The sequence below is a fragment of the Triticum urartu genome, chromosome 7 (assembly GCF_003073215.2).
Source record: "Triticum urartu cultivar G1812 chromosome 7, Tu2.1, whole genome shotgun sequence".
Taxonomy (NCBI): Eukaryota; Viridiplantae; Streptophyta; class Magnoliopsida; order Poales; family Poaceae; genus Triticum; species Triticum urartu.
This window is the reverse complement of record NC_053028.1, coordinates 313,118,598-313,132,020: the sequence shown is the minus strand read 5'-3', so window position 1 is coordinate 313,132,020 and position 13,423 is coordinate 313,118,598. Positions and strand designations below refer to the sequence as shown.

The window sequence follows — 13,423 nt, the reverse complement described above, 5'->3', positions numbered from 1 at the left end:
TAGATCTGGTGCCCAACGGGACCCCAGAAATGTGAGAGGCTTTCGTCAAGATCCAAAATGAGGGGAGGAGGCGTCCCGCAGCCTGTTTAATACCTGCAGCTCCTAGCAAAACCCTAGAGACGTACGGCTCATGGCGGTCCGATCCGCCCGCCTCCACGTGTCAAGCATCAGCCCCATGGCGGACTGGTCCACGCCCGAGAATCCCAGGCCCACCTGTCAGAGGTGGCGGGGGCCGACGTGCGCCACACATGGCAGACGTGCTCCCGTGCGCCACATGTACCGCAACCGCCCCTGTTGACGAGGACGCTGCCGCTCGGAGCTCCGACGTGTTTCCATCATTGACGCCCATCATCTGTTGGGATCCTCTCTCAAACCCTAGCAAAATGGCACGGAAACAAGATGAGGTCCCCAAGATCGATCAGCTCACCTTGCCGAAGATATCGTGCGTCTACCGTAACCCACCGTAACCCCGCGGTCATCGAGTAGCACGAGGCGTAGCGCATCTTTGTCGAGCCAGATCACGACGTCGTCCAGTGAGATCCGCCACGTGGCCTCGAAGTCCGCCGCCTACGTCGCACGCCATCCCTCCGATAAGAGTATGTAATTGTCAGGTTTCTCTCCTTAAGTGATCTAAAACGCCTTATAGTACTATTTGTTTACAAAAGGAGTGGGATTGACTATTCGTCATCCTGAGTGAGAAATAGTTATTCTTCACCCCTCTCTATTTTAATAGCAATGCACGGTAATTTTACATTCCGTAAATTTTATCTTATTTTATACGTAAAAATAGATCATAAGAAAATATATAGTCATCGTAAAAAATATTTTATGTTACATAAAATTATTACAAATGTAAAAACATAATCTAAATATACATAAATGCATTTTTCTAATCTTATGACGTATATTTTTGCTTTCTTATGCCAAATTTTATGTAGTGAATCAAGATGAATGTAACTATTTTTATTTCAAACATAATTTATTTATGAAACAATCATAAAATTACCTCGGGTGAAGAATAACTTATTTTGCACCCTAGGTGATGATAACTTATTCTGCACCTTGAGTGATGAATAGTAACATAGTATATATAGAGAGAGAAGATTCCAAGATTCCCCTTTTCTTACTTGATGGCTGCCCGCCTGCCCAGCCCTGCATTGCATACCATAGGATAGATAGAAACCCGGAGTCAAACAAATCAGTGAATAACTGCATGCAGACATGCCATCACCCAATCATCCATGGAAGTGCTGCTTTTCACACGGTCATGTTATTGCATTTCAGTGTAGAAATCAAATCAGAATATGCATTGACACTTCGACAGTATAGGAACTCAGATTCACGATAACACTACACCAACTCGGATTTTTTGTCGAATTCAGAGGGTTTTCTTCCTTCACAGTTTCAGCAACAGATATACGCGACAAAAAATTAATTTGCTAGTAACGTCTCAAACCAATAAACCCAAACTGCTCCGGTACTTCAGAAATCTAGTCATGCTCAATCTTGTCATGATGATTCACTTTGATGTCCAGTTCCGTCAGCATTGTTGCTAGCTCCCCTTTGCGATAAAGTTTCACTGTATCTACAAAACAAGGACAAAGCCAATGTGAGCACCAAAGGATTTATTTTCTTTAACACTGAAATTTCAAGCAAAATACATTGCTTGCTCCAATCAATGAATTTTCAATCGTGTTGAAAACAAGCAAGGGAGAGGCACTGCGGGGAGAGTCAAAGAATACGGGAGAGCGTGAGAGCACTAGAGCACGAGTCACCCACCGCCAGCCACTCCGGCTGCGGCACCCACTACTGTCCTTCACGATCTCCCCACCGTGCATCACTCCAGCCACAGTGTCCACCTGCGTCACACATGCACCGAGTTTTTCTTTGGCTTGCCTTCCGTGGACGGCTCCATACCAAAGACAACATGGCCAAGAAGCAATGGACTGAACTCACCCCGCACAACGGCTTTGACTTATGCCCAGCTGCCAAAACCATCAGCCATATCTTGCTATGCTGCAAGCATGCCGACACAGTTTGGGGTCGACCAGAAATCCTTGACATCATCACCAACTCAAACAGCCTTCCTGACTTTGCGATGTCCGTGTTGCTCGGCGAAGCTCGTAATCGGCTATGGCAAGTCGTTCTTGCTGCCTGTGCGGTATCTCTGAGGCTCCCGGAACGCAAGGATCTTTTACAGTAAGTGCTGGACCGTTTCAAAGACATAGCAGACCACATAAAGAATTTAGTATAGGCTAGTTCCACATCTGCTCTCTTGTTCGTCTACTCTTCACCTTCAAAACCACCACCAACCCCCCCCCCCCCCCCCCCCCTTCCCAACTGCTTTGTTTTTGCTTTGCTTATGGGCAGCTACACCTTCGGTAAAGCATTTACATAGGCTACCATGTAATTGACTTCGATCATCCAGGCTTTTGGGTGCTTGTTGCAGATGGAGAATGAATACACTGGTGATTCTCATTGATGCCCACGAAGGGGTTAATATACAGGTACAGAGGCTGGTAACAACCCAGCTATACAGGAGGTCATGCACATCGTGTAACAGAAAAGGAGGGCACATCCGGTGCATGAACTACGTAGGACTCGGTCCTCTAGTTGAGCCAGCAACGGTAGTCTTCCAATAGCCCCCCGCAGCCACAACGGGGTCGTCGAGCACGTTGAGGCTGGACCGGAAGTTGAGGAAGACGGTCAAGGGCAGCCCCTTCGTGAAGATATCAGCGAACTGCGACGCGGATGGGACGTGAAGGACGCGTACATCGCCGAAAGCAACCCGCTCACGCACGAAATGAAGGTCGATCTCGATGTGCTTCGTGCGCTGATGCTGCACGGGGTTGGTGGAGAGGTACATGGCGCTCACGTTGTCGCAGTAGACGGTCGTCGCTCGATCCGGAGGACGCCGCAGCTCGTGCAGAAGTTGATGCAGCCAGCACGCCTCGGCCACGGCATTGGCCACCGCCCTGTATTCCGCATCCGCGCTGGACCGGGAGACGATCTGTTGCCGCTTGGAGGACCAAGAGACGAGGTTGTCGCCGATGAAGATGCAGTAGCCCGACGTGGACTTGCGGGTGTCAGGACAACCCGCCCAGTCGGCGTCAGAGTATGCGACGAGGCGGTGGTCGGAGGAGCGCCGGAGGTGAAGGCCGAGCTGCGGTGTGCCACGGATGTAACGCAAGATGCGCTTGAGGACGGTGAAGTGCGGCTCCCAGGGATCATGCATGAAGAGGCAAACCTGTTGGACGGCGTAAGTGATATCGGGTCGGGTGAGAGTGAGATATTGGAGAGCGCCGGCCAAACTGTGGTAGAGGGACGGGTCAGAGACAGGAGCACCATCGGTGGCGGAGAGTTTTGCGCGAGTGTCGATGGGGGTGGCGATGGGCTTGCAATTGCTCATGTGGGCGCGTTCAAGGATCTCGAGAGCGTATTGGTGTTGCGAGAGGAACAAGCCGCGGCTACGTGTGACATTGATCCCCAGGAAATGATGGAGCTCGCCTAGGTCAGTCGTGGAAAACTCGTTGTGGAGTTGTGAGATGACGTGGTGGAGCAAGGAGGCGGAGCTGGCAGTGAGGATAATGTCATCGACGTATAATAGGAGATAAGCGGTGGCGCCGTCGCGGTGAAGAATGAAGAGGGAAGTGTCACTCTTGGATGCAACGAAGCCGAGACACGCGAGGTAGGTGGTGAAGCGCTGAAACCATGCTCGGGGGGCCTGCTTGAGCCCGTAGAGTGAGCGATGCAGGCGGCACACGTGAGACGGGTGCGCAGTGTCGACGAAACCGGATGGCTGCTGGCTGTAGACGACGGTGTCAAGGTGGCCGTGAAGAAAAGCGTTCTTCACATCCAGTTGATGGATGGCCCAGCCCGCGGAGACGGCGAGGCTGAGGACAACGCGGATGGTCGCCGGCTTGACGACAGGGCTGAAGGTCTCCGCGAAGTCGACGCCGTGTTGTTGAGTGAAGCCGCGCAAGACCCACCGTGCCTTGTACCGAGCGAGGGAGTCGTCGGGGTTCAGCTTGTGGCGAAAGATCCATTTCCCCGTCACCACGTTGACACCTGCAGGGGGAGAAACCAACGACCAAGTCTCGTTTTGTAACAAAGCAGTGTACTCCTCAAGCATCGCGTGGTACCAGTTTGGGTCTTTGAGGGCGTGTTTGTAGGAGGAAGGGAGAGGAGAGATGCTATCGGTGGCGGCTGTGAGGGTGAAGAGAGATTTTGGTTGGAGGAATCTGGCTTTGGCTCGTGTGCGCATTGGGTGGATGTTTTTGGGTGGTAGAACGGGCACCGCGCGTGGAGGGAGAGGGTGGGGAGGCGGGGAGGTTGGTGGTGAGGCAGCCAGAGGCGGGGGGAGAGCGCGGGGCGACGTGCATGGCGAGGACGTCGCGGATTGGCTGCATGGCGAGCGCGCAGGCGATTGGCTGCATGGCGCGAGTGTGGGAGTAGGCGAGCTGGTCGCCGAGTGGTGGGGTCCGGGATTGGTGGCCGGAGTGGTGGGGGTGAGTGGTGGGCCAGCGGGAGTGGGCGCAGCGGTGGGGGCGCACAGGAGCGGGAGCGGGAGGGGTGGTCCCGTCAGGTCGCCGCTCGAAAGGCCGCCGAAGCCGCCGCCAGTGTCCATGAGAGACAGGGACAGGAAAGAGAGCTCTGATTACCAAGATGGAGAATGAATACACTGGTGATTCTCATTGATGCCCACGAAGGGGTTAATATACAGGTACAGAGGCTGGTAACAACCCAGCTATACAGGAGGTCAAGGGTCATGCACATCGTGTAACAGAAAAGGAGGGCACATCCGGTGCATGAACTACGTAGGACTCGGTCCTCTAGTTGAGCCAGCAACGGTAGTCTTCCAACAGTTGCGGCATGGTCAGATTCGGCCGGATCTGGCCCTGCTCGCCGACGGGCGGCTCGGGGTGCTGGCAGCGGCCGGTCGGGTCACTGCATGGATGTGGGCTGCCACGGCGTGGTGGTGGCAATGGCGGTGGTTTGGGTCGTTTCACGGCGGCGGCCGGACATCTCCGACGTCGGCTCGTCGGGAAGTGGCCTGTTTTGGCCTTCGATTCCTCTCCTCGTCGTTCGGACGCTACCTTCGTCGAAGGGCTGGCCCTCTCCCAGCTGCGGTCCATCACCCGTCTCGCGCCCGGTGCTGCGGGACTGATCTCGTCTCACGCCCGGCAGCAGGACCGAGCTCGTCTCGCGCCCGGCAGCAGGACCGACCTCGTCTCGTGCCCGGCTGCAGGACTGAGCCCGTCTCACGCCCGGGGCAGCAGGACAAGGAGATGGAGGCCCGTTTCGGCCGGCCTCTTAGGTCTCGGTGCTGGGGGTCGCCCAGGGGTGCGAAAGACGGGACCTTTCCATTCGTCTCTTTGGTTGGAGTAGCGGCCGGTCTCGGGTGAGGTGGTGTCAAGGCCTTGGATGCCAGGGCGGCGGCCCTGGAGGTGGTAGCGCGGTGCTCATGGGCAGAGCCCGTGGCTTGGTGCTCCCTAGTGATCATGGCCGTGTGGCAGGCATGGTTGCCGGGGTGTAGCGTTCGGAGGTGGTGATTGTTGACCGGGGTGAAAACCTGCTCTATCTTCGGACGGACCGGCGGCGGCGCATCGTTCCCTTCTTGAAGGCGTCGTCGCGGCCTTCATTGCCCGTCAGGTTGCTCCAGGGGAAACCCTGACCCTCATGTCGGGCGGTGGCGGCGCTCCGATGTCGTTCCCTTCCTGAAGGCGCCGCCTTGGAGCCCTCGGTTCGCCGTATGCGGCTTCACCTCTTGGCGGTGGCGTGTTCACGGCTAAGATCTCCGGTTACTCTTGTAGTGCTAGGGGTGGTGTTGCTGCGCTCAGCATCTTTGTATCCTGCCTTGGGTGTGTGTGTTGTGTTGGCGTGCGTTTGTACCGGGTTTGTTGATGATCTTTGCTTTATATATAAAGCGGGGCGAAAGCCTTTTCGGAAATGCACAAGGTAGAGAATGTTGTACATTTCCTTTCACAGCCTGTTTGGTACCCATCATTTGGGTTGCAATCGATGGATTTCATTTGCGAAATCCAATATCTACTCGTTTGGCTGCCCGTGAATCAAGGATAGGATTTCATTCTAAGATTCCAGGGGGTGTAAGCTGTTAAACTTAGGGTTTGGGAAACTGTTCAACACCCTTAACGGGTGTGGCTATCTCATATATATATATATATATATATATATATAAGGGGTACACGGAAGTGTACAATACAGACTACAAGACTTGTACAGAGGCTATGCATTTTATACAGTCTAACACCCTCCCTCAATCTTAACTGTGGCCTGAGGTACAGAGCAAGTTAAGATTGCGCCTACAACCTACAAACTGTGGCTGTGGTAGAGGCTTTGTGAAGATGTCAGCAAGTTGATCTTTAGAGAAGATGAACTTGATGTGAAGTAGCTTTTGTGGAACGCGTTCCCTCACAAAGTGAAAATCAACTTCAATATGTTTCATTCAGGCATAAAATACTGGATTAGATGACAAGTATGTTGCACCGATGTTGCCACACGAAAGGATAGGTGGCTGAGCTTGAGATATGCCCAATTCCCTCAATAAGGACTGTACCCATATGATCCCAGCAGCACTGATTACGAGTCGAGGGACTAGTCTACGAGTCGCAACTTGAGTGTCGACTACAAATCTCGTGTAGACTACTTGGTCTAGTCGAGCAGCCGACAGACTAGTCTACTAGTCGTAGACTAGTCTGGACTAGTCGAGCTATTTGAGTCGAGCGACTCAAAATTTTGAGGGGATAAGTCACCCAGCCTAGCCGGAGCTCATGCTCGGGCGGCAGCCATGGCCGTGACAGGTAGGCGCGCGCAGCCCTAAGACGAGAGAGAAGGAAGAGAGATAGAGGAGAGGAGAGGAGGAGGCATGGAGGTGGTCGGCGGCAGCAGCCGGGGCCGGCGCCTGGAGGCGCAGGTCGCGCACGCGTGCTCCCGTGTGTGATGGTGCTGGCGGCGGCAATGGGATTGATCGGGAGCTAGGGTTCCAGTGACGGGAGCTAAGTAGGCTGGCCAATTGGGCCCAAATGGGCCAGCTGGGGGGTGTTGTGTGATGCTGGGCTAGGCCTGGCGAGCGTTGCCTAACACTTCTGGTTTTATTGCATATTGTATTGTTTATAGCATATTGTATTGTTTATATATACTACATACTACTACTAGTTATTAACAATAGTTGAGTACTACAGTACCATGTCGACTAGTCCAGCACTAGTCTAGACTAGTCACGATTAGCCTATGAGTCTCAACCTCGGAACGACTCGTCGACTCGTAAACCTTGCTCAGCTGTGGCATTGGCAACCGCCTTATACTCAGCTTCAGTACTACTGCGAGACACCGTAGACTGTTTGCGAGCATTCCAGGCGATCAAATTAGGACCAAGAAAGACTGCATATCCCCCTGTGGATCGCCTGTCGTCAGGACTCCCGGCCAATCCGCATCTGAAAACGCTGAAAGCTCACATGAGGATGGGCTGAAGAAGTAGACCATACGAGGCAGTGAGACAGACATAGCGCAGAATGCGCTTCACAGCTGACCAATGGGAAGTCCGAGGAGCATGAAGATACTAACACACACGATTGACTGCATAGGAGATGTCTGGTCGAGTGATAGTCAAGTATTGCAAACCTCCAACAATACTGCGGTACTCAGTGGCATCATCAGAAGTGAGGATCTCCATCAAGAGCAGACAAACGATCTATAGGAGTAGCAGCAGGTTTGCACTTCAGCATACCAGCACGGTGCAACAGGTCCATAGAATACTTGTGATGCAAAAGAGTCAATCTAGCAGAGGACCGAGCAACCTCCAAACCAAGAAAGTAATGCAGAGTGCCAAAGTCTTTGACAGCAAACTCACCAGTCAGAGCAGACAGGAGATGATCAGCAGCAGCATCGGAAGAGCTGATGAGAATAATGTCATCAACATAGACCAACAGATACATCGTAACCTCAGGTCGCTGAAGAAGAAACAGTGATGTGTCAGCAGTCGACGGAACAAAACCAAGAGCTCGAAGCGCGGAGCCAAGCCTAGCATGCCATGCACGAGGAGCCTGCTTCAGCCCATATAGCACCTTGACCAGACGGCACAGATGGTGAGGGCGAGCAGGATCAACAAATCCTGGTGGCTGACGCATATAAACCTCCTCTTCCAAAACACCATGTAGAAAGGCATTCTGCACATCCAGTTGGTGAAGAAACCAGCCACAAGTAACAGCCAAGGACAACAGCAGGCGGATGGTAGTCGACTTAACAACCGGGCTAAAAGTGTCCTCATAATCAAGACCATACCTCTGTTTGAATCATTTTGCCACTAACCATGCTTTATAGCGCTCAATAACCATCAGCGTGCCTTTTAACCTTGAAGACCCACTTGGAATCAATGATATTGACACCAGAGACCGGAGGAACTAACTGCCAAGTACCATTTTGAGTAGTGCTTGATACTCCTGCTCCATAGCACTACGCCAGTGAGGAATCCCAAGAGCCGCCTGAAAGTGTCGTGGTTCAGCAGCCGGATCATCCTGCAAGTGCGCCACACAAGCTGCAAGCCACGCAACAGTCCCATCCGTTCGTTCTTTGGGACAAACGATACCGGACCGGCTGCGGGTATGAGGCCACTAAGCAGCAGCAATTGGTGGCACCAGAGGTGGCGGTGGCACCGGAGATGGTGACAACGAGGCGGAGGATGCGTCCGGAGACGCGGTCGGCAAGGCTACCGGCGATGATGAGCCAGGTGTCGTAGTCCTGTCGAAGGGACCCGAGGAGGCCTGCCCAGGCGACGAGGCAGGCGAGGCCGGGTCAGGCGACAGGGCAGGAGAGGCCGGACCAGGCGACGAGGCAGTCGTGGCCAGCCCAGGCGACGTGGCAGGCGTGCCATCCCGGACACTGGCACAGGCGAGGCCGGTCCGACGACGGAGCAGGGGAGGCCAGCCCGGGCGACATGGCAGGGGAGGTCGGCCGAGGCGTGCATGGGGCATGCACGTGCCCATCACCCTAGCCAGGTGCAGCAGCAGGTTCCTGATTCTCCAGCAATTCGAGACGAGCTCCACGACCGATACCTGTAGCATGGTTAGGAAGCAGCGCAGGAGAGTATGCAATATCAACAAACTGACCAGGCGACGGAGAGGTAGAGTGCAAAGGTGGTGGAGTGGGGTGAGCAGGCGAAAACGATGAAAATGGGAACACATTCTCATCAAACACAACATCGCGAGAGATGTAGACATGATTAGACGAAACATGAAGGCACTTGTAACCTTTGTGAAGAGAACTATACCCAAGAAAGACACACTGTTTGGACCGAAACTCAAGCTTACGCTTATTATAAGGGCGAAGGTGAGGCCAACATGCACACCCAAAAACCTTGAGGAACGTATAATCTGGAGTTTCATTAAGTAAGAGTTCAAGTGGTGTTTTCATCCCAAGAAATCATGTAGGAAGCCTATTAATAAGAAAACAGGCGGTGGAAAAAGCATCACTCCAAAAACGAAAAGGTACCGATGCATGGGCAAGCAAAGCAAGGCCAGTTTCAACAATATGACGATGCTTACGTTCAACAGTGCCATTTTGCTGATGCGTATGAGGACAAGGCACATGAATCCCAAGCTTGTTGAAGAATGCATTGAGGTTGTGGTATTCACCAACCCCCCCCCCCCTCCCAATCAGATTGGACATGGATGATTTTATGCTTAAGAAAACGCTCAACATGTGCTTGAAATTGTAGAAAAACATCAAACACATCAGATTTATGCTTGATAAGATAAAGCCAAAGTAAAGCGACTGTAAGCATCAATAAAACTGACATATAATTATGACCACTCACAGAAGTTTGGGCATGGCCCCACACATCAGAAAACACAAGCTCAAGTGGAGTTTTGACAACACGACTCGACTCTGAAAACGGAAGCTGATGACTCTTGCCTTGCTGACAGGCATGACAAACGGTTGCGGTATTTTTATTGGACACAACTGGAAGGTCATGAGATGAAGAACATGATGGACTATGGGAATGGCAGGGTGACCAAGCCGCGGGTGCCAGTAAGTAGGTGACATGCACACCGCTGAAAGCCTGAGGAACAGGCAACACATCAAGGGCATAAAGTCCATGGCGCAGGCGACCTCTAAGAAGAACGTCCCTTGTGTCCCGGTCCTTGACAAAACAATGGAAAGGATGAAACTCGGTGAAACATTATTATCACGAGTAAGCTTAGGAACAGACAACAAACTACATGTAGCGGAAGGAACTCGAAGGACATTGCGAAGATGTAACTGTTTAGGTTTATGAGTAAGAAGAGAAGCCTGACCAACATGTGATATGTGCATACCTGCTCGGTTGGCGGTGCGAACCTGATCATGACCACGATATGGCTCCTGAGTGGAGAGCTTGCCCATCTCACTCGTGAGGTGATGAGCAGCGCCCGTATCCATGTATCATGTACGGATATGGAGTGTGTCCATGCTCATGAGTGGCCAAGGCAGCCTGCTTATCATTGCCTTTGTTGTTGTTGTCGATGCCAAGGAAGTCCCGTTTAAAGCGGCAATGACAGCGAGAGGCGATGTGCCCCGGAAGACCATAGAGCTGGCAAGGGAGCTGGACCCCGCATGAGGGGCAATAAGCACACGGACGGCCACCCCCGGTCGTGGGCATGGGGCCGGCCGCAGGTGGGCGCAAGGTCGGTGGAGTCGAAGGCACCACCTTGCCTCCAGCAGGTGGCTTGTAGGGCTTCCCTTTGCTGCGAGTGGCGGCATTTGCAGAAGCAAAGCTTGGGTTGGGACGACGGGACTTCACGCGTTGTTCCGTGGCGAGGAGGCGTGAGTAGAGCTCACAAGGCTGGAGCAGGGTGTCACAACCATTGATGTTCTCGTCGAGGTTATCATAGTCGTCATCCAACCCGTTCATCGCAAAGGTGGTGAAATCCTCGGGACGAAGAGGCTGGCCAATGGAGGCCAGAGTGTGCGAAGCGCGTCATCTTGCCGAAGTAGTCGCTGATGCTGAGGTCAAGAAGCTTGGTCTCCCCAAGCTCCATGCGGATGACATGAGCACGCGCCTGCTGCTGAGACGCGAAGCTCGTGTGCAGAGCAGACCACGCCTCCCGAGAGCTGGCAGCGAAGAGGACCAGCGACGAAACCCCATTGGTGAGAGAGGACTGAATCGTAGAGAGGATGGCTTGATCTTGAGCCACCCATGCATGATACGCCGGATGATGCGGCGGAGGACACGGTAGTGTGCCATCAATGTAACCCTCCAGATAGCGGCTGCGAAGGAGCGGCAACACCTGCGCACGCCACAACAAATAGTTATCCGTCGTGAGTTTCACCGGGATGAGGTGCGCGAAGTAGAACGGTGCAGCACCGGTGACATAATCCGGCAAAGACGGCGCAGCAGCATAGGGCGGCGTGTAGTAGCCCTGATGCGGAGCACCACCAGATGCGCCGTGATATGACGTGATCGGAGGAATCGGCTGGTACCCGCCAAAGACCGGCGGCGGCGTTGCGCTGAAGGGAGCCGCGTCAGCAGCGCTGGAGGGAGTCACGAGCACCGCCGTGTAAGACACTGTGGGCGCTGCGCTGTGAGGAATTGAGGGCCGACCCGCGTTGGGCACCGCGGATGGAATCGCGAGCGGACCCGCGTAGTGCGCCGCAGGCAGAATCGTGGGCGAAGCCGCGTAGTGCCCCCGGGCGTTGCATGGATAGGCCAAGGAGCCGCGGGCGCGAGGTGGTGAGGAGATGCAGGCGGAGCCGCGTACAGCACCACGGGCGCTGTGTAGAAAGCGCCATAGGACGCCAGTGGTGCAGGTGCAGAATTGCCATAGCCCGCCCCAGACGAAGGAGGGGCGAACAGAACCGGCGGCGGCGACTGATCTGAGGAAGTGCCGGCCATTGATGACGGGCCAGAGTAGACCAAGGCCAGCGGATGAGAAGACAGGAACGGCGAAGGAGTGGCCGTGGCAGAGGCCGGCGCGGCGGCGGCGGCGATCGGGCTTGGGGCGGCAGCGGAAGACATAGGACCAATCTGGGTTGATACCATGTTAAACTTAGGGTTTGGGAAAATGCTCAACAACCTTAACGGGTGTGGCTACCTCATATATATATAAGGGGTACACGGGTGTGGCTATCTCATATATATAAGGGGTACATGAAAGTGTACAATACAGAATACAAGACTTGTACGAAGGCTACATATTTTACACAATCTAACATAAGCTTTGCCAACACAAATCTCAGCCCCTCACTCGTCATTCTCTTGGATTTCACTCGCCCCCTTCATCTTGACACCCTCGTATCCCTTCGCACCCTCCCCCGACGGCCACCACAGCTGCCGCCACCAGGCGCCGACGGCGAGCCTTCCCCTGATTCGAGCCTCCTTTCCACGTCCCTCTCCTTCACTGACTCTTGTTTCCACCCCAAACCCCTGTTGCTACGTCCCCTCCCCCTTGTTGCTTTGCGATCTCATCTCACGGCCGCTGAGCTTCACAGCTCGATTCACCTTGCCTCCCAGGTAATTCTCCTCCTCCGCTTCTCCTCCCATCCCTTCTCTCTCACACACCCTTTCCCTTTTCCTTAGAATGAAAGGAGGCGCTGTCTTGGCAGGTGGTGGTGACCTTCACCGGCAAGGGCGCGGGCAGCGGCTCCTTGTTATCGAACTGGAACAACAAGGAGGACGAGGCGAGGGAGAAGGTGTGGCAGGCGTACCTCGGGCAACAGCAGTTTTGCGCTGCCGGTTCGTGCAGTACTACAGGTGCAGGCCCATGCCGCTGTTGGGCATGGAGGGCACGGACGACGACAACTGGTTTGTCATGCCGTAGTTGGCGCTGGACCGGATTAGCTGGGTGCAGGTGGAGTACCTGTTGGCGTTCCAGGTCCAGAACGCTGCCACCTTGCACACCTCCCGCTGCGGCATGCTCAAGTTCGTCACCTAGCAGGGGTTCGTGCGCGTGCCTGCTGACACCATGGCACGGCTCAGACTGCGAGATGATGAGCTCGTTGTTAGATTCTGAACCTGCATCTTCAGTTAACAGTTCAGTTAGGTGTAGCCTAGCTGGCAAATACCGATTCAGGGTATCGGACGGCCTACGGTAGCTCCTTCACTGCGTCCAGTCGCCACCATTGGATATGTTACCGTTTACTGTACCCCTTCATTTACTTTTCACCGTTAGCTCTAAAGCTCAGCCTACTTAACAGCCGGGTTGTGGCTGGCGTGGGGATTATTTTGAATTCTTCCAATTGCCAACTATGGGCTAGAACCCTAGATACCACTTGATGCGGAACATCCCAAGGTCATCCCCATGGACCTACCGTCGTCTCACCAAGTGCCAAGTGGGCCCATGACACGTACACGTGCAAGACCTCTCGAGACCGAGGTGACATCACTCCTCTCACAACTCCCTTTCGAATCACACGAGACATGGCTACT

The 13,423-nt window shown here is 53.9% G+C and overlaps 1 protein-coding gene across 2 annotated transcripts in view; it reads right to left on the bottom strand.

The window, feature by feature from the left end:
* Nucleotides 1-1,238: 1,238 nt before the first annotated feature.
* LOC125517984 (monothiol glutaredoxin-S10-like) overlaps nt 1,239-13,423 on the bottom strand; it is a 31,570-nt gene continuing 19,385 nt past the window's right edge. The window contains exons 5-6 of one of the 2 annotated variants that reach the window (XR_007287868.1): nt 7,871-9,720; nt 1,239-1,585 (exon numbers count right to left, since the gene is read on the bottom strand). Coding sequence is in view for 1 of the 2 variants with exons in the window: in XM_048682949.1 (XP_048538906.1) it covers nt 1,491-1,585 (95 nt within the window). In the remaining variant the exon portion in view is untranslated. The remainder of the gene's footprint in view (nt 1,586-7,870; nt 9,721-13,423) is intronic. The other variant, XM_048682949.1, reaches the window with a different exon arrangement.